Consider the following 26,785-nt stretch of genomic DNA (forward strand, 5'->3'; position numbering starts at 1 on the left):
TGTCTTCTTTGGGAGCAAGTTTAATTATTTTAATTTTACTGAATTCTTGTGGAGTTCTTTCCATTTACATTGTAGTCATTATGTAAATTGTTTTCCTGATCCTGCTTGCTTCACTTTGCATTGGGTCACATAAGCTTCCCCATACTTCTTTGCATTCATTTAAATTATTTTCAATTGATGATTTATTTATTTTTACATTCTTTTCTTTTCAAATTTTGAGTTCCAAATTCTCTTCTTCCCTCCCATTCCTTCCCTTACCTACTGAAAAGGCAAGCAATGTGATATTTATTTCTGATGACTCAAAAGCTGAAGTTATTTATTAACATTTCTTCAAATATGTAGAAGGTACTAACTCCATGCCAAGTCTGAAATGAAACTTTTCAGGAGCTGCTTTTTTCCCCTTTTTGAATAATAAAAGCCCCTTTTGTTTGAGGAGACGAAGAACACCATTTTTAATGTTCCCAGCCTCTCTAGAGGGGCCAAGTGGAATTTCACAAGATTTTCCAAAGAGCAGTCTATGTGAGCTAAAAGCAAAGTTGGAAAATCTTCCATCCAAGAGGTGAGATATTCCAAAAAAGTAAATGTACTGGGTTCCTATGGTAGATACTCCTTCAATAATGCCTGAGCATCACTGATGACCGAAAAATAGCAGAAGGAAAAACACACGCACACACAAAATATTCAGTCGATTGTCTTTTGGTCTAACTAAGCCAATAAAGTCACATTTATGTAAACAAGTTACCAAGGAGTATGGCTTTTAGTAATATGGAGTAGGAAGACAGATGACACTAACCTTTGAAAGCATGAGTACTAAATGTTAATTTCATACCTCTGAAGAACATAATACTGAAAAGGTCTTTCCTCTATTGCACAAGGGTGTGAAAGCATTAATAGCAGGAGTCCCCATTTAAGAAATGCCAAATTGGGGGCAGCTAGGTGGCAAAGTGGATAGAGCACAGGCCCCGGATTCAGGAGGACCTGAGTTCAAACGTGACCTCAGGCACTCTGCACTTACTAGCTGAGTGACCCCGGGCAAGTCACTTAGCCCAAATTGCCTCACCAAAAAAAAAAAAACAATGCCAAATTGCAATTGTCCAGGTGTGAGGTGATGGGGGACTGCCAGGGTGGCAGCTGTGTGAAGGGAGGGAAGGGGGCATATCCATGAGATGCTATGAAGGTAAAAATGATGACTTGGCAAAAGGTTGAGTATGTGAGATAAATGAAAGTGAAGAGTCAAGGCAAGGATGTCATCAAGACTGTGAGCATGGGTGATTGGAAAGATTACTTTAGAATAAGGGCAGGTTGGGGGTAGGGAGGGGGGATAAAATGAGTTCTATTTTGGACATGCTGATTTTGAGAGGCGGATGAGTCATTCAATTTGAGATGTCTAAATGGCAGTTGGTGATATGGACCTGGAACTCAAGAGAGAGTCCAGGGCTTGATGTCTAGATGTGGGAAATTCAAGAAGTGGATTTAGTATGATCGTTGAACCCATGGAAACTGATGAGATCAGCAAATGAGATAGGATAGGGGCAGCTAGGTGGTGCAATGGATAGAGCACCGGCCCTGGATTCAGGAGGACCTAAGTTCAAATCCAGCCTCAGACACATAACACTTACTAGCTGTGTGACCCTGGGCAAGTCATTTAACCCCATTGCCTAGCCAAAAAAATAGAGATAGGATAAAGGGAAAAAAGAAAAGGGATCAGGGCAGAGCCCTAAGGGACAAAGTGACATGGATGAAAAACTAGCCTAAAAGGAACCCAAGAAGGAGACGAGTTGCTTCACGAGCCTGAGATGTAAATCTCTTTTAGGATAATGCAGGGATGGGGAACCTGCAGCCTTGAGGCCACATGTGGCCCTCTAGGTCCTCAAGTGTGGCCCTTTGACTGAATCCAAACTTCACAGAATAAATCCCCTTAATAAAAGGATTTGTTTTGTGATGTTTGAATGCAAAGGGACACACTTGAGGACCTAGAGGGCCACATGTGGCCTCAAGGCTGCAAGTTCCCCACCCCTGGAGCCATTGTTTGCTTCTCAGTAGGAGGACCAATAAGATGTTTTTCAAAGATGCTCAATCTCTTTTTTTTTTTACAGTCACTAAATAAATACAATAAATACTGCACTGTTATTCTAAAACAATAATTTGTATTACCTTTTTCACAGTTTACACCGTAGAATCCAGGTGGGCAGATGCACAAGCCAGGAGTAACACAGAGCCCACCATTCATGCATCGTGGTGTGCAGAGTGCTGATTGAGAGAGAGAATAATGATTAATGGCAAATAAGATTTGGGAACATGACCATTTTGCTATCATTAGTACCATAGGCCTGTTCATTTGTTATGACCCTAAAAGTTTGATTTTCAGGTAGGTTGCAATCAGTTGGAATTTTTGTGGTGGAAATTATGTTATTGATACTATCTCTATCAGTTTCAAGGAAGAGAATTTGGAGGTCTTTCCATAGAACAACACTCAATCAGAACCTGACACATATTAGGAGCTTAATAAATTCTCATTGCCATAAGTTGGACACACATCTTTTTGCCTGCGTTATTTTTATAATCTTTACTTCAGACATCCAAGTTATCCTTCCCAAATTAAAATACTAGGGGAAAGAATACAAAATTTTCTTCCTAATGTTTTTAATGATAAAAAAGTTTCCTTTGGCCAAATGAGTTAATAATTAAACATTTGTAACGATCAATTATTTTCTTGTTTGTGCTTTTCTTTTTCTTTTTCTTTTTGGACCACACTTGTGATTTCATTGGCTTTTTGGAATTCCCAATGAGACCACTCTCTCTATCAAACAAAATAGGTGGGACAGTCAGGTGGCACAGTGGATAGAGCACCAGCCCAGGAGTCAGGAGGACCTGAGTTCAAATCCAGCCTCAGACACTTACTAGCTATGGGACCCTGGGCAAGTCACATCCCCAATTGCCTCCAGAAAAGAAAAAATAGGCACCTTCTCCACAACTGAAAGTCTTAGAAAATGTCCTGAGGCACAAGGAAGTTAAATTACTTGTCCAAAGTCACACACAATGATCATGATTTCTGATTCTGAAGTGGGTTTTCTATCCGCTATACCATGTTGCCTCTCTGTGTTGTGTTTTTTCTTAGAAGAGCCTCTAAACAAACCATTTTCCCCAAAGGTGGAATTCTCATTAAACACTAAATGTTTTTTTTTTTTATCAGCTCTTAGACTCATAACCATTTTATGATATTAGATATTGGTGACTACAGCTGTTTTTGAAAAACTGGAAATGAGCATTTTGAATACATTTAACTTGGGGCTGAATGGCTTTTTAACACTTCACAGGATAGAATAAAGCCCCAGACATATTATATGGCCCTATAAGTTTATCCCGAAGTAGCTAGGTGCTTTAATGATGGCATGTGGGACGAAGCAGTGTTAGGGGCTTCCAATTTCACCATTATAGAAGTGACTGAAGAAGTCAGCAGTCATAACTCTTTGAGGAAAGAATTTACATTTCCTGCATAGACTTTTTTGTAATTTCTGAGATTTCACTAATGCACACTAAACTGATTACAATAAAGTGACTTAAAACAAGAGGAGGTATGTTTATAGTCTCTCTGGGTCTCTGCATACAACTATGTCATGGACAAGTTGCAAGAACGAAAGAAAATAAGTAAGATCAGTCAATCAACAAAGCTTTATTAAGTGCCTACCCAGTACTGGGAACTGTACTGTAGTCCCAGGAATCCCAAGACAAGAATGAAACAGTGAGATATTGATCTTCCCTACCTTTCTCACAGTGAGGCCCATAGAATCCATCGGTACATTTGCAGACACGTCTTTCATTACAGATGCCTCCATTTCTGCACCCGCCTGGGCATTCAGCTTGAGCAAACAGAAATAATTCTAACTTTAAGACTCTGGATACATTAAAAAAGTTAGGTGACTCATACCCAACATGAAAACAATCTGAGCCTATCATATTCTTATTGGTATCTATAGCAATAATCCATTTGACAATGATGCATCTTAGTTTTCCTGCACCTTTGCTTAGATCTCTTGTTCTTCCCACCCATTTTCATTCGGCATTGCACACAGGCTTCTCCTTCAATATATGAAACTTCCCCCATTCTAACTTATGACAGAGAATGGAACAAGGAAGGAAGGAAAAGGACGAGCCATTTAGCATCCAAAACAATGCTTCCTTTAAAAATGTTGGATTGAATTACATAGTTTCAAAATATAGATATTCACATTTGGAAGCTGAAATGACATTTCAATTTCAAATTCCATTCATTTCCTGGTACAAATATTAACAAAAATATGCATTCACTGCCCCCTTTATTTAATGAAAACTTTTTATATTTTTATAACACAGTTGCCTTTTTTTTTTTTGCATTTAGCAGTCTACTTGATAGCAAGGAAGCCAAATGAGATGGGAAGAATTCATAAATATATTTCAGTTTGTCAACTTTCTATCCATCCCATACAATAATCGATCAACAAATAAGCATTTATTAAATCACATACTATATGTCAGGCATTGTGCTAAGCATTAGGAAAACAAATACAAGCATGAGACAGTCCCTGGTTAGGGATTGTGAGAAGTACAGCTCGATAGCCCCTCCCATAGAGGCTCTGGATACTTTTCCTGTAGCTTTAAGAAAGCTTGGAAGCTTTAGGTGTTTCTGTTTAACTGTTTATTGTGAGGAGTCAGTCTAAAGAGGATACAATTTCATTGTGATTCTGCAGTCTGTTTCAGCTGCTCTAGATGGAGAGAGACTGGGTGAGGTGTAACCATAAAGAACTAAGAGGACTTCTTTCCTGAGAGACTCTTGTCTTGTGAAGAAACATTATAAAGAGAATTGTTGAATTACTTTTGGCAGGTATCCTGAGAGAATTGAATGGGACAACTGTGTTTCCATAACTTAAAAAATGGCAGTAGCAATAATGGTTAGAGTTGACTCTGACTGTGATTTTACTCATACCTACTATATTCTAAAAAAAATTTATGTCTTTATTGTTTGATATATTGTTTGTATAGCCAATAATTTTAGTGTTTGTTTAAGATAAGGAGATGGGGGTTGATATATAAGTATATATATGTGTGTGTGTGTGTGTGTGTATATATGTGTGTGTATATATGTATATATATATACACATACATAAATATATATAAACACAAACACACATATATATATCTGCATATATGTGGACAGACAGATACAGAGATGAATGAAAACTTATGGGGAAAGAGGTCTCTTTACTTTATTAAGTAATATTTAATAAATTGGGTTGGTAGCTCAGAGACAATTGATTAATTAATAATGGATATTTTGCCATTTCAATAACTCCTGAGTACATATCTGAACATGCTTCTTGATTTCCTTAGAACCTGAATAAAGAATAAAATAACAAGTTGAGTAGCAGATAAAGAGGAGTAATGACTCCACTTAAGCTACACATGGATCACCAATTTAAAAAACTTGCTATACATAGTTGTCATAGCCTCTGTTTCATTTATAATTTGTAAACATAACAACCATTACAAAATCAGTAATGTGATTGGGTTTTTCTATGTGAAGTTTCCCAAAATGTGGCATCATTCATGATACTCTTATTCATAATTCTTTTTCAACCATTAGTTGAGATCAACATTTTTTCTGCTACAAAACACTCTGTTTCACAAAAATAAAAAGTTATAAACAGTAGTTAAATGTGTATGATTTTGTTTGATAAACCAAAGAACTCTTTATTCATCCATAACCAAAATATCCGATTTTCTGTTTTGAGGAACTATCCCAAAACGAGTCTATGGACTACTCTTCTTTTAGACAGAATAAAATCAAATGCGGATTAGTGGAAGGAACCAGGAATGGTTAGCCTCAGAACACTCAGGGGAGACAGTATAGGTATCTCTATATATCTGAAGGATTATCATGTGAAGGAGGGATCAGACATTTTTATTTGGCCCCAAAGGGCTGAAATTTAGTTGCAAAAAATAAAATTTAGGCTTAATGTCAGAGAAAACTTTCTAGTTATTAAAGTTGTTCAAATATGGGTTGGACTGCTACAAGAGGTGATAGTAAGTCTTCAAGCAGATTTGGCATGACCACTTGTCAGGTATGGTAGAGTGGAGGGAGATTCCTTAGATTAGATTTGAGATACCCGCCAACTCTCAAATTTCGTGATCCTGTGTGTTTCTGAGAATGTTTCCTCATTTTACATGGCAAATGGATTCCTTATCCATTCACATCAGACTTAAAAATAAAATTCTAAAATGACTTCTGAAGTGATTTATAAGCCTTCCTTTATTTTCTCCTATTTCATTTGCAGGCCAAGTATTTTAAAAATTGTAAAACATAGGAAAATATTATTTTGCAAAATTATCAGCCACAGCTATGACTTGTTTCCTAAAGGCTGTTGTTTTATCTTTCTGGATCAGAATAGCAATTGGAGGAAGTTATTGATTTATTTAGATCACTCAGTTTAAAAAAAAGGTTCAACGAATCTACAACTTTGAAAAGGAAATTTCTGCTATAGAGTGAATATGATTCATTGTTATGAATGCTTCTAAGAACCTTCAAAGTGCTTTGGCTCAAGAAAGCCAATGTGTTTGGCAATAATACAGAAATGTTCTGTGCCCTTGCTGGCTCTATACTGTTGCTCAATTTTGTAAAGAGCCTTCCTTTTAATAGACTTTAAAAAAAAAGTTGATTACCCTGACAACTTGAAAACTGTGTGGTTTTTTGACTATATTTATCAATACAAATGATTTTCTATGAGCCATAAATGTCCAAATTGCATAAAAGACCATTTTAAACTAGTGTTTATGGAGCTGGATTTCATTCTGACATTAATTGAGCTCCATCAGTGAAAAGTCCTATGCAATTCTTCCACAGTATATAATTTTCATTTAAAAAAATTCATCACATTGAAAATGTATCGTGATTTGTCATTGCCACCAACAGGCTTACAAAGCAATACAGCTTTCCTCCTAACATAAGTTTCAACAATATATCATGCCTAAATAACCAAATTAGCATCTTTTAACTACATCTATTACTTCAACCATTTACAATGCAAAATAGAAATATTTTCGTTTCTCAATTAATTGATCACAAAGGTCTTCAGATATGTAGGCAATTCTCCTTCCCACCATACTATGTACAAGTAGAGTCATTCAAAGCTGCTTTGTACTTAAGTTTTGAAAAATTTCGTTTTAATTATATTAATAGATACAGATAGCACTACTATGTTTCTCTTATCAAAATGAGGCTTTTTACTCTTAGTGATACTATAAGCGACTTTGATCATGCAAGCAATCCTTTTGAGGTTATAGATTTTGAAAAAGTTAGCTTTTGCAAATAACTGGTTTTCTATAGGAAGATTATAGTTTCTTGCTAGCATATGCTATGCATATACTTTCAAAATTTTTAAAAATTCATTAGGTTTTGCGCTATCTGAAGCAAAAGCGTTCATACAAAGGAAAGAATAGCTTTTCCTCTCCATTAATAACAGTATTTGTAAATTTCAGTGATAAATATAATAGATCACATTTAGTTGGATTTGGGCTTATTACTTCATATTTATTTCTGTTACTTCAGTTATCTTTATTATGCTGGTATAAGTCACTCTAGTGGACTTTTCCTTCAAAGTGGGTATTTATTCATCATGAAGGGTTTTTTTATTTTTTGTTTTTAAAACTGAGAAACCATAAAAGTATATGACAATTGAATTGAAATTTAATTTTTGAAAATTTCAATTATAAGTACTCATTTTCAAGTCATTTCAATTTTTAAAAAAAGTTATTGGTATTTTTTTTAAAAATCAGCTTGTTATATTGTACTCAAAAAATGATCTTAAGAAAAATGGCAGGTATTGTGGTACCTTTTAACTTACACAGAAAGATTGTTTAGCATTGAAATCATACATTTACTGTCAAAATGCAACAAGCAATTAGATACCACAAACTTATTTGGATCATCAGCCTCCACAGACTGACAAGGACACATTGAAATTTGTCATGTCTTGACTCCAATTTACACCTATCATATTAAGTAGTTTTTGGACTGGAGTTACCATCAGTTGGAGTGAATTTGTTGTCAGTCATGCCTTTGTTGATTTGGATTTAAACTTTGCTTTTACTTTTTAAAAAATGGATATATTTATGTGGGAGTTGTATTTATAAAGGAATTGTATTTAAAAATAGCCAACGATTTGGTCCATTGGTTTGAATTTCCCTTAGAGAGTCTCATACCCATCATTTCTCCCCTGTTCCAGAACATGTCTGACATTTTGAAAAATTCTGCTTTAATTGAATGTGATTTTGCTTTCACATCATTAAAAATTCTAAATCTATTGTTTTCAAATTGCTTGCTGAATGGTATTTGAAAGATATGAGAGTGGAGTAAATAGATGGCTGGACCTGGAGTCACAAATATCTGAGTTCAAATCTAGTCTCAGACACTTAGCTATGTGACCTGGAGCAAGTCACTTAACCTCTGTCTGCCTCAGGAGATAATTATAGCATCTGTCTCCCAGGTTGTTGTGAGGATAAATTGAGATAATATTTGTAAAGCACTTTGAAAACCCAAAGCATTATATAAATGCCAGCTATTCTTATTACTATTATTTTGGTTCTAGCACTGTACTATCTAAAGTATACAAGTGCGATCTAATTTGAGTATTCCTTTGTATTTCAAGAGGCTTTATTTATGATAAAAAAAATGAAAGAAAGTGAGCTTATCTATAACTAGACTGCTATCCTGTAAGGGGAAAAAACAGATTTCTCTATATCTTCTCTACTATGGTTTAAAGATTATTAGAAAACAATTGGAAAAGAGGAAACTGGAAGGAGACATGAAATATCATGTTTATAACCACTTAAAACATCTTTTTGGAATTTTCCATTAAAAATTTGGTTCTGTCTTACTAAGTCGTTTTTAGTCCTGGCACTGGCCACTTCTTTCCAAATAAGAATTCAAATTCTTAAATCCAGAAAAATAAGCTCTCAATTCAAATTGCAAAAGCTGAACTAAAGTTAAAAACTTCATTAAAATCACTAGAATAATAAACACTGATTCAGTGGGGAAAGTACTGGATTTGAAGGTGGGGGACCTCAGCTGAAATCCTGATTCTGACACTTAGACTGCAATTGCAACTTGGGCAAGTCATTTGACCTTTATGAATCTCAGCTTTTCTATATGTAAAATGAGAGGTCTGGGCTCTATAACATCTTAGGTTCCTTCAAGTTCTACACATATGTTATTAGCCTATAGAATGCTATTCCATAGCAACCTCTATGCAGTATCTTTATTCTGGGCACTTTTCCCTTTGACCTTCAATTTCAGCAATGAAAATAATGGAGTGGAAAGACTTATCAAGACAGCCATATCTGGGTAGGCTCTAAGGTGGAGTAATGCAATGGACCCCTTAGGCCATGGTTTGGTGAACCCTGTGGGCCTTTTCTCTCTTTTTTGGGGGGGTTTTTTGTTGTTGTTGTTTTTTGGGCCTTTTCTCAAAATAATGCTTTAAATTCATAAAATAAAATATTTAGCATTACAAAGGAAACTAGTTACATTAATATGCACCTATCTATAAACATTTATATATAAACCTATTGTTGTTATTGTTCAGGTGATCAGTTGTGTCAGACTCTGTGATCCCATTATTGGGTTTTCTTGAAAAAGATTCTGGAGTGGTTTATCATTTCCTTCTCCAGATGACTGAGGCAAATAGAAGCTAAGTGACTTGTCTAGGGTCACGCAGTTAGTAAGTGTCTGAGGCTAGATTTAAATTCTGGTCCTCCTCATTCCAGGCCCAGCCTATCCATTGAGCCACCTAGGATATCCATACATAAATATGTGTGAGCATATCTATATCTATAGATAGATATAGATATACACACATATACATATGCACACATTTGCATATGTATATATGTATATATACATGCATACATGTACAGATATACGTATATACACAAATACACATGTATTTATATCTATATATCTGTTTCTATGGCTCTATATCTAGCTATGTAATCATATCTATCTCTATCCATCTGTATATCTTTACCTACCTCTATACCTCTATATGTATATCTATCTCTATATACATCTATTTCCATCTATTTCTACAGGTTTATCTCTATCTCTGTATCTATTCATCTTATTCCATGGACCCCAAATTAAGAACTCCTGCTCTAAGGTAATAATTCCCAACTCTGATTTTACAAAAGCTCAGGGTGTTTCTAATTATCCTATGAAACATCTAAAATTCTCATTTAAAAAATATAAATTACAAAGAGAAAAACATGCCATTTAACAGTTTTAGAGGGGATAGGGAAGAAAAGAGAGGAAACAGGAGTGTTGCAGAATCCAACAAAGGAGGATAGACTTGTACAGCCCTAAAGACTGGAAATTGTTATTGCAGCAGGAGATGTAGAACAGTGGCCCTGAATCATGGACATCTCTGTGCTTCTCTGCCCATTCTCATGGCTCCAGGCCTCTTTTCATATACTGCCTTTGCGCATCTACGACTTTCACTTCCTTATTTGCTTCCTTTCTTAAGATATGAAATGCAAAATGGCAGTTATGCCCCATTTGCATGGCAATGCTCTTCTTACTTTTGTCCTTTATTTGGTCATCCCCTCCCCAATACACACACACACACACACACACACACACACACACGCATGCACACACGCACACACACACACACTATTCCTATGTCCAGTGAATCTGAGATGCACTCTCAGATATTTTCCTCCTTTAGGATATGATCTGAGACTCAGATGTGGGGAGTGAGTTTTATTAATGGCCCTATAGCTTTCTTAGTAGGAAGAGGGAAACGTGATAGAGAGGAAATACTGCTGTATTTCATGTCAGACAACCTGGTTTCACATCTTGGCTCTCTATCACTTATTCCCTGTGTGACCCTAGATATGTCACTTAATTAAGCCCCTCTGAGTCTCATTCTTCTCATCTGCAAAATGGGGGTGTTGGATTAAATGACATTTCAAAACTCTTTTGAGTCTAGATCTTTGGGAAAGGAATGTCTGTTCTGGTTTCTCCACCTGGAGATATAACGTTTTGTTTTGGGTAGGCAATGGAGTTAGGTGACTCGCCCAGGGTCACACAGCAAGTAAGTGTCATGTGTCTGAGGGCAGGTTTGAACTCAGGTCCTCCTGACTCCAGGGCTGGTGCTCTATCCACTGCACCACCTAACTGTCCCTGGAGATAGAACTTCTGATCCTCCAACATAATAGGAAATGCTTGTGTTCATTGGTTACTATTGAAAGCAGATAGCATCTCAATGCTATTAAAAAAAAACCTAAACTAAAACAAAAATATTGCCTGGCAAGGTTAACTGGAATTAGTCTAGGGTTACATACCTGTCAGGTAAGTAATCAGAGGAAGAATTTAAACCTATGTCTTTCTGATACCAGATCAGGATTCCACAAGAACATACAGCTTCTAATATCCTAGTGCTTTTTAGCTAACATATTGTAGAGCTTTGTGACAACTTGAAAAAAAAACTTTTTTGGAAAAAAAAGACTAGTAGATAATATAATAGTAGTTAATGAGGTTATCCTATAAATAGAACCAGAATATGTTAGATACAGTGCAAGTTCCCCTTAACCCAGATTATATTCATGGACCCAGTAGTCTTTACTCAATCCATCAATGATTACCTTGCTGGCATGTTTTAAAGAAGATGGCATTCTGGGGAGTTTGGAGGATAATATCGCCTTCAGAGTTCATTAGGATCACATTCACTTCAAATGCTGCCACTCCGTCTTGTTTTCCAAGACATGGGAATCCTACTCGAACAACTAAAAGAAAAACCAAAAAAATGATGACCATACTAAAAAACATTAATCTGAGTCTAGTTCTCTGGCAATTTTGGGATAAGAGATGCAGACTAAAATAAGAAATGCTCACATTACATTGAAATCCCATTCATTTGGGTGTTGCTTGTTTGGAATCTGTAATAATGTAGTGATAGGCTAGGGGGTTCTGCTCAGAAAATCAATAGTGAAAACATGGTTGCAGGGAAAATGATTCTTTGCCATTTCATGTTTGGCTTTGAGGCCAGCTCTTTATCCACTACACCAAACTCAAATAGAAACAGGCCAATAAATTGTGCATAAGGATTCCTACAGGCAGTAGATTGACTTAGAAAATCACACGTTCACATTATCTATGTTCTAGTGTATTTTTAATTATTTTCTAAAACATTTATTTCCCAAATAAATTTTAGTCTGATTGGTCAGTGCTCAGTAGAGAAGATGTATAGTGGAGGTGACCCAAGGTTTGAATATTAGGAGGAAATGACCAGCAGAAAAAATTCATGAATGGAAAATGATGCCTTTCTTGGGTCAGTTATAGAATCAAAATGATTATAGTATGGCTAGAGGCTCAGATAGCTCTCCTGTGTACTTCCTGTTGTGGGGACTGAGCCCCTTACTTGGAGAAGAGATGTCCCACCCTGGGAAATCCAAGGGAGAGTTGTCTAAGTAGCAAGCCATATGCTACCTATTCAGAAAGGGGGAAGAAGAGTGCAAAAACATGAATTGTCTCTCCATTTAAAGTCTAAGTGGGCAATTCTCCCTGACTGAGTAGTTGGTCCTCATTGAAACAGCCCATCCCTCTGTTGGTATCATGGTGATGAAAGAATTGTTGAGATACCCCAAGAACCTTCAATGTTAAGCATATGTGCTTCCCAAAGTAGCCAGGGAAACTTATTTCAGCTCCATAAATACTCCATGGAGTGTGTGATAGCTATTGCAGGTATAAGGTTCTTCTGATTGCCTCCATTATATCATGAAGGGAGGGAAGGGAGGCCAGAAGAAGAGATTTAGCATAGAGGCTACATGGTGTAGTACAGAGGAGTCAAATACACTGCCCCCAGCATTCAGAGGGCTGACCAAGCAGACTAAAATTTAATTGGGAAATGTTTAAAAAATAATTAAAAATACAATAGAGCATTTGTTGTTCAGTCATTTCAGTCATGTCTGACTCTTCATGACTGCGTTTGGGGTTTTTTTGGTAAAGATACTGGAGTGATTTGTAATTTCCTTCTCCAACTCATTTTACAGATGAGGAAACTGAGGCAAACAGTGTTAAGAGACTTGCAGAGAGTCGTATAGCTAGTAAATGTCTGAAACCAGGTTTGTACTCAGGATGATGAGTCTTCCTGACTCCAGGCTCACTTGTTAAGTCTTACTATGTGCTAGGCACTATGCTAAGCAGTAGGGATTAAAATACAAGCAAGCAACAGTCCATGGCCTCAAAGAGCTTACATTCTAATAGAGGAAGACAGTGAACAAAGAGAATCTGCAAAAGGGTAAAACTGGCCATTTAAATCTTCAGAATCTGTCAATCAATCCCAACCATGGTATAATGGAAAAAAAATTGGGTCTTGAATCAGAGAACTGTGTTCAGATATGAGCTCTGGCACTTACTACCTGTGACACCTTGGGCAAGTCACTTAACCCCTTAGTTTTGTCATAGGTAAAATGCAGAAAAGTTGGATTAGATTTTCTCTAAGGGCCCTTTGCAGCTCTGAAACAATGAAAAATCAACTAGTTGAAAGAAACCTAAAGATCTCCTAAAGAGACGTTTCCCAACAAATAACTCTAGGATTATAGATCTCAATCAGGAAGGGACTTTAGATATCCTCTGTCCCCTATTCCATTTTCCAGATGAAGAAACTGAGGCCAGGAAAAAAGATAATCTAAAATATATATAATATATAATAGGTGGTGCAGTAGATAGAGCTCTATCCTTGAAGTCAGGATTACCTGAGTTCAAATCTGGCCTCAGACATTTGACACTTACTAGCTGTATGACCGTGGGCAAGTGACTTAACCTTAATTGCCTCACCAAAAAGAAAAAAAAAACACATGAGGCCACCCGAAGTCGTCATACAATAAGCACCAGGCCTTCTATTTGAACTCAGATCCTTTGACTTCAAGTTCAGCCCTCCAAGAATTTCCCTTTGTTTTAGTTTCTGTCTGCCAAACTCAGGGAAATTGTCTTAGATGAAGGTAAGTCCTTTCCCTTTAGGGTTTTCATAAAACTCTTTGCTTACTTTTGTAAAAAGAAATGGGCTAGAAACCAGTCTGTGCTTTTCTATAAAGCACTGTCTGCAAGCCAGTACCAAGGCTTTCCCAATGTATTTAGCAACCCAAAGAACATCTCAGGACTTTGGTATAGTCAGTATTCATTAGAGTATAGTTCCCAGAATAACAGGTAATTTTAGTTTCCCTGAATCTTTGAGACTTGAGTAGTGTAAATAACTGATTAAATGAAAGAGGAAAAAAAGAAACAGCAACAATTTAAAAAGAAAATATAAGACCAAAATTGGTCTTGGGGACTCAAGGATGGAATTTATCCCAATGGAACTATGCCTTGCTTTTAATGATATATGAAAACCTCTACTTATGAAGCAGTAAAAAATAGGATGAGACAGGGAATTATTTGAATTGCAGAAGGAATTTTTTACATTACACCTATGCACTTAATGCACCAATACCCTATATGGTCCCTTGTAGTTGACATCCTTCCCTTCTCCCCCATAGCCAATCAATTGTCATGTCTTTCAAGTTTACTTTTATATTTTCTTTCCCATCTATCCTCTTTTCTTCCCTCACAAGACTATCTATTCATGTGATCATGAATCTGGCTACTGACATCCCTGGCTTCCTTTAAATCCTAACTACAGTCCCCACTTCTACAGAAGTTCCCCAACCCCTCTTAATTCCAGTGTTTTCCCTTATTGTTTCCTATTAATCCTGTGTACAGTTTGCTTTGTATACATTTGTTTGCATATTGTCTCCTCCATTAGATTTTTTTAAAATACAAATTTATTTATTTTTAGTTTTCAACATTCACTTCCACAAGTTTTTGAGTTCCAAATTTCTCACCCCTCCCCCCACCCCAAGATGGCATGCATTCTGAATACCCTTCCCCTAGTCTGCCTTCTCTTCTATCTCTCCCCCCTCCCTTCTCTTATGCCCTTCCCCTTCTATTTTCCTGTAGAGCAGGATAGACTTCTGTACCCCATTTCCTGTGTTTCTTATTTCCCAGTTGCATGTGAAAACAATTTTTTAAAAACATGTGTTTTTAAAACTTTGAGTTCCAAATTTTCTCCCTTCCTCCCTCCCCACCCACCCTCATTGAAAAGGCAAGCAACTCAATATAGGTTGTACATGTGCAGTTATGCAAAACACTTCCTAGACATGTTGTGAAAAACTAACTCTATTTCCCTTAATCCTATCCTGCCCTCCCATTTATTCTATTCTTTCTTTTGACCCTGTCCCTCCTCAGAAGTATTTGCTTCTGATTACCCCCTTTCCCAATCTGCCCTCCTCTCTATCATCCCCTGCTCTCTTGTCCCCTTCTCCCCTATTTTCCTGTAGGGTAAGACAGATTTCCATACCCAATTGAATGTGTATGTTATTCTCTCCTTAAGCCAAATCCTATGAGAATAAGATTCTTTCATTCCCTCTCACCTTCCCCTGTTTCCCTTCCACTGTGAGAGACTTTTCTTTTCTGTTTTTTTTTGTGAGATGATTTACCCCATTCTACCTCTCCCTTTCTTCTTCCAGTATCATCCTCTCTCATCCCTTAATTTTATTCCCCAGATATGACCCCTTAATCTTCAACTCACCCTGTGCCCTCTATCTATCTATCTACTATCTATCTATCTATCTATCTATCTATCTATCTATACTACATATAATTTTTTTCCTCAACTACCCTAATACTGACAAAGGTCTCATGAGTTATAAATATCATCTTTCCATGCAGGAATGTAAACAGTTCAATCTTAATAAGTCTCTTATGATTTCTCTTTCCTGTTTACCTCTTCATGTTCCACTTGAGTCCTGTATTTGAAAGTCAAATTTTCTATTCAGCTCTGGTCTTTTCATCAGGAATGCTTGAAAGTCCTCTATTTCACTGAATGACCATTTTTTCCCCTGAAGGATTACACTCAGTTTTGAAGGGTAGGTGATTCTTGGTTGTAATCCTATCTCCTTTGCCCTGTGGAATATTATATTCCATGCCCTGTGGTCCTTTAATGTAGAAGCTGCTAAATCTTGTGTTATCCTGATTGTGTTTCCACAGTACTTGAATTGTTTCCTTCTGGCAGCTTGTAATATTTTCTCCTTGACCTGGGAACTCTGGAATTTGGCTACAATATTCCTAGGAGTTTTCCTTTGGGGATCTCTTTCAGGAGGAGATCTGTGGATTCTTTCAATTTCTATTTTGCCCTCTGGTTTCTAATATATCAGGGCAGTTTTCCTTGATTATTTCTTGAAAGATGATGTCTAGGCTCTTTTTTTGATCATGGCTTTCAGATAGTCCAATAATTTTTAAATTCTCTCTCCTGGATCTATTTTCCAGGTCAGTTGTTTTTCCAATGAGATATTTCACATTTTTTCTAATTTTTCATTCTTTTGGATTTGTTGTCTTGATTTCTCATAAAGTCACTAGCTTCCAATTGCTCTATTCTAATTTTTAGGAAGTATTTTCTTCAGTAATCTTTTGGACTTCCTTTTCCATTTGGCCAATTTTTCTTTTTAGGGCATTTTTCTCCTCATTGGCTTTTTGGACCTCTTTTGCCATTTGGGTTAGGCTATTTTTTAAGGTGTTATTTTCTCCTTTAGCAAGCTGTTGACTTGTTTTTCATGATTTTCTTGCATCACTCTCATTTCTCTTCCCAGTTTTTCCTCTACTTCCCTTACTTGCTTCTCAAAATCCCTTTTGAGCTCTTCCAAGGCCTGGGACTGATTCATATTTTTCTTGGAGGCTTTGGATGTAGGAGCTTTGACTTTGTTGTTGTATATTTTGATCTTCTTTTTCACCAAAGTAAGATAATATAGTCTGACTCTTTTTGTGCTGCTTGCTCATGATCCCAGCCAATTACTTGAGTTTTAAACTCTTTGTTAAGGTAAGAGTCTGCTTCCAATGTGGAGAGTGTACTGTCCCAAGCTTCAGGGGTTTGTATAGCTGTTTTCAGAGATACTTGTAGGGACCTGTAAATTTTCAGTTCTTCCAAGGTGGTATGATAAGGGGCGAGGTGTTTACTCCTTTCCTGGCCTGTGACCACAAGTACTCCTTTCTGTCCTGTAACTGTGAGGAGGGGTTCCTCTATAGCCACTACAAGCTCCACTATGCCAGCGCTCTCCCTCACCCCAGCACTGCTGCCCAGAACTGTGACCCAGATCCACACACGGGCAAAGCAAGAGATTCCTGCCTCAGCACTGGCAAAGAGATCCCTGCAATCCCTCTCTGATCAGCCACTGGATTCCCCCTCAGTCTGTGGGCCGGAAGCTCGGGAAGCAGCTGCCCCCCCCAGGGCCACGCTCTTGGGGAATGGAGCTGAAACCCCGGCTTCCTCTCTCAGCACCGACAGAAACAGACTTTTCCCGCTGACCTTCTAAGTTGTCTTTGGCATTGGTGGATTGAGGAGTCTGGAAACCTCCACAGCTGACCGAGATTCAGTCCTCTGAGGCCTGCTCCAGGTTTGCTGTGGCCTGCTCGCCCACACCGCACCGCGCTGTGCTCCCAGCCCAGCTCGATAAACCTTTCTGATCAATCATCCAGGTTGTCTTGGGCTGGAAATTTGTTTCACTCTGTCTTTTTGTGGGTTCTGCTGCTTCAGAATTTGTTTAGAACCATTTTTTATGAGTATTTGGAGGGGTTTGGAGGAGAGCTCAAGCAAGTCACTGCTTTCACTCCGCCATCTTGGCTAGAATTTCCTTCATTAGATTTTAAGCTCCTTGAGAACAGGGACTTTTGCCTCTTTTTATATCCCCTGTGCTTAGCACATAGTAGTCACTTAATAAATATTTATTGATGGATGGATGGATTGATAGATGGATTCTAGGTCAGGCCCTCATCATCTCTAATCTGGGTCATTGTAAGGGTCTCCTGATCAGTCTCCTTGCTTCCACTTTCTCCCCTTCAATATCTACATGGCTGTTAAAATAACCTTCCTAATGGTGCAGTGGATAGAGCACCAGCAGTGGAGGATCTGAGTTCAAATCTAGCCTCAGATATATACTAGCTGTGTGACTCTGGGTAAGTCACTTAACCCTGACTGCCTCCAAAATAAGCCCAACAACAAAAATAACTTTCCTAAAGCATAGATCTGTCAATGCTCAGCCACTCTTCAAGAAGCTTCAGTGTTCCCTAATACTCCTAGGATAAAATGAAATGCCTGGCTTTTAATGCTCCTTGCAGTCTGGAAGTATATTTCCAGACTTACTTCATCGCATTACTTCCATTCACATGCTCTCTTTTATAGCCAGACTGACCTACTTGCTCTTCCCCAAACTCAGTGCTCATCCCCCATCCCTGGAATGTAGTTCCTCCTCTCCTCTGCCTCTTAGAATCCCGAACTTCCTTTATGGCTCAACTCAGCTGCCATCTCCTATAGGAATCCTTTGTTGATTCCCCTAGTCATTCGTGTTCTCTTTCTCCTTGAGTTTTCTCCTCCTCCTCCTCCTCCTTCTTCTTCTCAGGTTCTCCTGACTCCAGAGCCACTCTATCCACTGAGCCACCTAGCTGCCCCATGTTGTCATTGTTTCAATGTTCTCTCCCCAAGGAAAACAGTAAGGCAGCCTCTGAGGGCAGGTGAGCAGCCCTCTTTGTAACTAGCGAAGTGCCTTGTTAAATCATCGAATCACCAAATCTCAGAGCTGGAAGAAACATTAAAGGCCATGTAGTCCAAGTCATAGTTGAGAAGAATCCTTTGTACATCCTGCTGGCTGACAAGAGGTCCTCTGAAAAGTCAGTGAAGGGGGACATATCACCTCCCCAGGCAGTCCTTCCTACTTTCAGTAAGTCTAAGGCATATACATTTTTCCTACCATCATACCTAAAGTTATCTCTTCACTCTATCTCTTGGTCCTGCAAATACTTTTAAATCGTTATCATTTTCCCCTGACCCCTCCCCAAGTTTTCCCTAGGCTGACTATCTCCGTGTTCTGTCAAAAAAATGTCGCATGTTATCACTTTTCCTCCCCTTGAAACTCTGCAGCTTGTCAATGTTCTTTCTCTAATGTGACACCCAGGACAGAACAGAACATTACTAATGCAGAGTGACCAGGGGAGAGTGCTGTGGAATTTATCACCTCACTAGTCCTAGAAACTCTGGCTTTCTCAGTGTAGCCTAAGATTCCTCGACAGTCGCATGACACTTTGAGCTCCTGCACTGCTGAATTGAATTAGGTTGAGTTGGATTGAGTTGCACTAAGTTGAGCTGAGATTTCTCCTAGTGTCTGTGTGTGGGGAGATGTAATAAAGTCTGCTAAAGGGGAATGCAATTATTGTCAGGCACGATGAAGGGCCCAGTTAGGTTATAAAGCATGGATTTCATTAGAATGACTGGTTTTGCTTTGTTTCTCAAAAAATTATTGTTTTGGTTGTTTATGTTGAGTTGTTTTTGAGTCGTGTCAGCCTCTTCATAATCCCATTTGGGGTTTTCTTGGCAAAGACATTGGAGTGGTTTGCCATTTCCTTCTCCAGCTCATTTGAAGAAACAAGGCAAGCAGGGTTAAGTGACTTGCTTCCTTCAAAAAACCTTCAAAGTAACCCCAGAACTGGGAACTTTCCCTCATTGCCCTAGTATTAGAGCATTGCTCCTCAAGTTATGTTATCCAGGCTCTATACCCCTATTCCCATCCCATTTACACGTTATATTTTCCACCAGAAGGTCCCTTGAATGAGGGACTGTTTTTCATAGTTATTGCAGTCTGTGTCTTACTCATCATAAGTCCTTAATAAATATTTGTTGAGTAGAATAGAGGTAACCAAGGCTCTTGAAGACTATTCTGGCATAGCAAAATTCTTGATTGGTCCTTCCAAGCCAAAAAGGCTTCAAGTACTAGCCTAGTATTGGATTATGTATCTTTTCTCCGAGAATGAGATTTAGGATAAGTTTAGAACTCATCCACTGAGGATGATATTTATTCAGCCACTTTATGGGGTGAGGGGTAGAGTGGGGAGGCAGGTTGTTACCACCTCCTTCATCTGAGGGAGTATGTACCAAAAAATTGTAAAGTATGCATTATAGTTGTAAGAACTTCCACATTCATTTATCTTATTTGAAATAGTAGTGGATAGGGTGCTGAGCATGGAATCAGAGAGTTGTGTCCAATTCTTTCTGACCCCATTTGGGGTCTTCTTGGCAAAGATACTGGAGTGGTTTGCCCTTTCCTTCTCATTTTACAGATGAGGAAAGTGAGGCAGAATTAAGTGACTTACCCAGGGTCACACAGTAAGTATCTGAAGCTGGATTTGAACTCAGGATGATGAGTCTTCCTGATTCCAATCCCATTGCTCTACCCACTTCACCACCTAGCCATCCTACCTAATCTAAACCTCTTGGCTTGTCTACAACTGGTTTCCTGCTTCAACACTTGTATCAGCTATGACCTTCTGCAGAGCCCTTCACTTATCATGCAGCTTCGCAGAGAGGTTTTATACATCTTTCTTTGTACTGTGGGGTCACCATAAGCTTCCACTCTCTATTCATTTTATTATGGACCTAGTAGACCGAAGTGGGGACCATAGTAAGTATTGTTGAAAAGGTTCTTATAAACCTTCAAAAGGTTTTCATAAACCTTCAGTTTAGAATCTGGTACTCTGTTGGCTTCCCAGGGTGACAGAGACAGTGCCCAAAGAGGGACGGCCCTACTTTTACATAAATCTTTTTTTTTTCTTATACAATGGAATAATTTTACTGAAACGACCCTGCAGTTTGCAGTTCCTGTTTTTGTTCTTTTCAGATGCCAGAAAGCAGACCCTTCAGGAATTGTTAAAGATCAAGAGTTTCTGTAGTGCAGGGGTTTAGGCATAGAAGATTCTATGGGACTTTTTTTTTTAAAGGACATAAACACTTTGAGGATATAAAAGAGCACACGTGCTTTGTTCTGAGCAGAATAATGAAAGCTACCTGGATGTTTAAGAGTGCAGACACACTTACTTGGTTACTTTTTAATAATTCAGTCCACCTACACATGCTTCCACTATGGAGTCTGTGCTAATTAGGCTAATGAATAACTGGCCTGCACCAATTACAGTCTCTGGGGAATGGGATAAGGTCCCAATAAAACCCTTGCACCTGCATTTCTGTGAAGGAGTCCTAAATCTGACCAAGAAACCTCCAAACCTGTTCCTAGACATCACTTCAAAGGGAATCAGAATGAGTCCCTCAACCAGTTATTCTCTCCCCTACTCCCCTCTCAAACGCTTGGGGTGTCTACCTTCATCTCATTCAAAGAAGCATAAATTCTCTTCATTATAAAGACCTGGATGCCTTGGAATTTATGTCTGATCCAAATACATTCAAAATCTATTTGATACTATTCGATACTATATTACAATATAATATATATAACAGAATAAAATGGAATAGAAACTATAAATACTATTCAAATAGTCTCAACTATTCTACAAATTCTACAAATATTCATCCCTAGTAGGTAGAGGGCTATCTTTAGAGTTAGGAACATTTGAGTTCCAGACTGCCTCTAGATACATAGTGACCTGACTATGGGCAAATCACTTAATAGCTCTGTACCTCAGTGAACTCTAAGATTCTAAGTGATATAAGACACGAGACGTAACTCTAAGACTGTAAGTGACTATAAGTTGCCGATATGTTCAGGAGGAAGAAGGGTATGCTTCCATACTTAGAATTTCCCTGCTCTGCTTAAAATCATAGACTCCTTCCCCCAGACAACCAAAAAAAAAAAAAAACCAAACCACCCCTATGCTCAAGACACTATACTAGGTACTGTGGATACAAAGTTAAAAATAAAAGCACTCTTCTCCCTAAGCTTAAATTCTATTGCCGCTTACTACTTCTGACCTTGAGGGGATTTATTTAGTATCTCTATGCCTCAGTTTCCTCATCTGTATAATTAGGAGGATGACTAGATGACCAGCTCTAAACCTATTATCCTGTAACTGCTCAAAATCTGTGAATATTATTAATATTATCCCTTTGAGAACAAGTTTAGAAATTCAGCATGTAATTTAGCTATCTTAGACACAGACCTGACTGATAGACACAGAAATACAAGAAATTTGAACCCAGTACACCTGATTCCAAGTTTTTTTCCACACTACAGGGTGCTGCCCCAACTTTCTGTTAAAATTGTCTCAGTAAATAACCAACGAGTTCCACATAACCGAGGGTTTTTAGGTGGAGGTCAAATGGCTGCTGATCAGGTACAGACTCCCTGAAACTCCCTAAAGTCCCTTCTGACCTGAATATTATGTCCTGCATTCACATGACACTTTTATCTTGTTTGAGTCATGTCCTTACAACATAAACAGCTCTTTTTACAGATGAGGAAACTGAGGCAAACAGGATCAAATGATTTGCCCAGGGTCATACAGCTAGTATCTGAGGCTGGATTTGAACTCAAGCCTTCCTGACTCCAGGTCTAGTGTTCTGTCCGCTGTACCACCTCATTGCAATAGTGGTACCCGGGATCATAAATTTGGATCTAGAAGGGACTATAGATGCTGACTCCTTTATTTTACAGATCAGGAAACTGAGGCCCAGAGAGTCCAAATCCAGTACTTTATTCACTCTGCCTGGGATGAACAATATGAAAATGTTAATTTAAAAAAAAATCATCTATTTAAAGAAAAATCAGTTGAAAGGTGGTGGGAATAAAAGACCTTGGGCAAATAATTCAGACCCCAAGGCATTTTTCCATGGACTCCCTTGAGATCACTTTTGAGGGGCAAGCTACTGGGGGTATAGAGAGCAGAGGTAGGCTGGACCAGAAAGGAATGCCCCGGGGGTATTCTTGCCAACTAGGTGTTAATTCAGTCATCTCTGCTTTCAGGAGTATAAGTGTTATTTAAATTTTCTTCATGGGTCAGAAATTGACTAGTAAGACAGCCAAGAAACCCTAGCATGCCTTCATGGAGCCATGCTTCCCAGGAAATGATTCTCAGTCAATTTGATCTACTTTTTCCTATCTCTGAAAAACTGGGTGGAATAAAAAAGACGGCTCTGTAGTATTTTCAAGATGTGGCCAGGAAAAAGTATGTTTCTGCTTAAGATCCTCTCAAAACTCAAGTGGTTTAGACTGGAACTAACTAGGATAGAAAATGTTGGTCCTTCGGAAAGCACAATTCATTAGATGAAGAATGTAGCCCTCTCTTTTCTATCATTCCTTATCTCTCCTCTTCTTCAAAGCCTTATTTAAAACTCTCCTCAGGAAAACCTTCCTTAGCTGACCCCAAGAGCTCCTTTATTCCCCATGTCCCTTATGAATTTACCCCTACCAGATTAATTTGTTTCTATTGGTTGTATATAGAGTCTTCCAAGAGTGTTAGCACATTCTTAAGTTTTAATATCTTACTGCAGTCTGAAGTTGTAATAACTTAAGCCTGCACTAAGACTTTTGGGACATCCTATGTAAAAACCTAATAGCCAAAAAAAATCAAAAAAGCATTAAGAAGCTCCAGATCATGTGATTAGTAATCTTAAATTTCTAGGAAGCTATAAATCTTTTGTTTGTTCACTTCTATCATTCTCTTTTTGCCTAATGGGCTTGAGATAAAATGAGAAACAAGATGATATTGCCGATAGGATTCTAGTCCTGGAATTGGAAGAGATTGGTTCAAATGCTCTCCCCACCCCTCCCCCCATCACTAGCTAGGTGCCTAAAGGCAAGTCATTTTCTCTAGAACTCAGTTTCTCCATCTGTAAAATGAAAAGCTTGAACTGATGGCATGAAAGTTTCCTCTAGTTCTATATCTCTGATCCATTTTACCTATGCCAAGTGGCTTACAGCCCTTATTCTCTATAAGGCCCTATATTCTCTAGTCATCACAAGAGCAATTGCATTTAAAATAAACTTTAACACATGAAACTGCATTTCATTATTTTCACAATAGCCTTCCCAAAGTTGAAAACTACCAACCTGATGCCTTGTGGGGAACTGTCCCAAGCAACGGGATGTTGACAGTGGGGTCATCCATGATGCCTTTATCCAGAGACCGTAAAGATAAGAATTCATAGAAATATTCAGCCTATAACAGAATGCATTGAAGATCAGTACTTATTAAAATCAGCATCCAATGGAATAACTATTCAACATCTACTCAATACAAATTTACCATATTTCATCTAAAGGTCACTGAACCAAACAAAGACTGAGGCATTACGTAGATGCAACTTTCCAAAATGAGGACTCATTGAAACTCTTTATTTTGAGGGGAGTTATGAAATACCAGCAGCAGACTGTGGTCCAAGAGGATCAGCTTATTCATTCACCTAAAAGAATTCTTTGGCTGTTGTGTGCTGGAAAAAGTCTCCTTAGAGATAACAGATTTGGAGTTAGAAGGACCTTTAGGAATCATCTAGTACAACCTTCTCATTTTACAGCCAAAGATGTTGAGGGTCAGAAAAGTTAAGTGATTTGCCCAAGGTTACGTAGCTGATAGCCATAGTAAATAAAATAGCCAGAACTCAAACCCAGATTCTCCAACTGTAAATTCCTTTTCTTTCCATTTCCCTACAGATTCTCGTACTATATTTTGACAAGATGTTCTTATAGATAAATGACTTTAAGGCTCTCTGAGTAGCCATTAGAAGGGCATTTGCAAAGGAAGGAATTAGGTACCACCTAGATCATCCTTTCAGTCCTTTCAAATCTACAGTAAAAAAGTTTTCCCTGAAGTGGAAAGCCATAATCAATAGCACTAATGGATAGAAATGATGGCCTATTTGGAATGCTTTGGTTGCCAATACGTGAATGAAATAAAAACATCAATGATTTTACTATTACATTTATTTTCTTGTCTCTTTGTCTTTGGGAATATTATGTTTGAGGCCAAAATTCAGCCAAAGGTAGAAGAGGATAACAAGTCAATAACCATAGTCACAATATGAAAACAAATCATATAACTGTATGTTCTGGCCATTTATATTTTTTCAACAGATCTCTATTGAGAAAACTGTTTTCTGTTCCTCAAATATCCGTGGTAACCTGGATGCTGACAATGAGTTCTCTCTCACCACCTAGTTTTGACACTTAATTGAATTTAAAGCAGATTCTAAATTAGAAAGGCTGTCTTTGAAACTGGCTGCTTTTCATGTGAAAGAAAGAAAGAATAAGTAATAAGCACCTCAAATGCTAAGATGAGGGATGGGCAAGGTGAGTGCCTCCCAAAATGTGCATGTGTCCTTCTTGTAGAATTGAGAAGGATAAAGGAAGACATAGTGAAGTATGTACAAAGGAAGCAGCTCTGAGTATTTAAAGAAAGGAGCACAAGAAGAGTCCTATATACAAAATTTATTTTCCATTATGGTAGTCATAGGACTATGATTTCTGAAGAAATGAAGTTGAGAATCATCCCAAATGCAATGAAGAAGAGAATGAGGAGCATGCATAGGCTGAAATGTATCACAAAGAAAAGAGTTACGAAGAAGTGGTTTAAGGGATGTTATCAGAGAGATGTATAATTGGGAAAAAAAAAGAGATGGGTCAGGAATGAAGAAAGATGGAGGCACTCACTAGATGGCCAGTGTACTCTGTTGGTGTCCTCATGGTGTCAGAAGGATGAAAGGAAGCTCATCAGTATGTTAGGGGGGTCCCTGAAGGAAATCTATTTGAGGAAATGGATGAAGGTCAAACAGGATGGGAAAGCAACTAGGTGGTAGAGTGGATAGACTACAGGGCCTGGAGTCAGGAAGACTCATCTGCATGAATTCAAATATGGCCTCTGACACTTACTAGCCATGTGACCTTGGGCAAGTCACTTAACCCTGTTTGCCTCAGTTTACTCATCTGTAAAATGAGCTGGAGGAGGAAATGCAAACCACTCCAGTATCTTTGCCAAGAAAACCTCAAAAGGAGTCATGAATAGTTGTGAATGACTGAACAACAATGAGGTTGTGATATGTATCACTGGAGGAAATGAATACTCAAATTGATGATATCACAGATGGTCTGGAGTATTGGACTATGAGAGATCCTTCCTCTCCACTCCCCAATCCCAATTGATTTCTTCTCATGAGTTTAGTTAGAATGCTCTCTCTCCTCTTTGCTTGGTCAAACACCTTGAGTTTTGAACTCTCCTGCTGGCTTTATAAAAGCTCACAACTTAATTCCAATTGATCAAGGATGTTTTCCTTACTCGGTCTAAAATCTCTGATGGATTGATTGTGATAACTTTGCATGTGGTAAAGGTGCCAGGGCATAGCAATGTATGTCTTGCTTTAAATGGGGTGGGATAACTTGATTGATTTACTCAATCAGCCCTGATCTTACATCAGATATTACTGAGGAAATGGTTAAGTATTAGAAAACTTTTCTCTTAACCAAATCACAAAAGCAAGTGTATGTAATTTTATTTAGATCAGAGAGGAGAAAGGAAGAGGGACAAACACACAGAGACAGAAAGAGAGATATCCATTTGTATGTGTAAGAGGGAGTGAGAGAGAATAGAGAGAGAGAGAGAGAGAGAGAGAGAGAGAGAGAGAGAGAGAGAGAGAGAGAGAGAGAGAGAGAGAGAGGCCCCTCTCCCTTCTTGACTGGTCCAGATCAGTGAGCCAAATGAAAATAAGATGAGGGAAGCCTCTGTCAAGAAAGCCTTCATATTCAGTATTCTAAGTGACTCTGGGAATTCATATGCATCTTTTGTACTAATGGTTGCTCATTCAAGGGCCTTTGACTCCTACCTCAAGCAGTTAAAGCTGTGGGACCCTGGGCAAGTCACTTAAACTCTCTGAGTCCCATGTACCTCATTTGTAAAATG

At 38.2% G+C, this 26,785-nt stretch overlaps 1 protein-coding gene across 2 annotated transcripts in view; it reads right to left on the minus strand.

Annotated features, from left to right (window-relative positions):
* Window positions 1–26,785, minus strand: part of WIF1 (Wnt inhibitory factor 1) — a 109,412-nt gene that overhangs the window by 30,443 nt on the left and 52,184 nt on the right. The window contains exons 3-6 of one of the 2 annotated variants that reach the window (XM_020990197.2): window positions 23,947–24,055; window positions 11,674–11,814; window positions 3,765–3,860; window positions 2,155–2,250 (exon numbers count right to left, since the gene is read on the minus strand). In XM_020990197.2, the coding sequence (XP_020845856.1) occupies window positions 2,155–2,250; window positions 3,765–3,860; window positions 11,674–11,814; window positions 23,947–24,055 (442 nt within the window). The remainder of the gene's footprint in view (window positions 1–2,154; window positions 2,251–3,764; window positions 3,861–11,673; window positions 11,815–23,946; window positions 24,056–26,785) is intronic. The other variant, XM_020990198.2, reaches the window with a different exon arrangement.

The sequence above is a fragment of the Phascolarctos cinereus genome, unplaced genomic scaffold, assembly GCF_003287225.1.
Source record: "Phascolarctos cinereus isolate Bilbo 61053 unplaced genomic scaffold, phaCin_HiC Scaffold_1;HRSCAF=81, whole genome shotgun sequence".
Lineage (NCBI taxonomy): Eukaryota > Metazoa > Chordata > Mammalia > Diprotodontia > Phascolarctidae > Phascolarctos > Phascolarctos cinereus.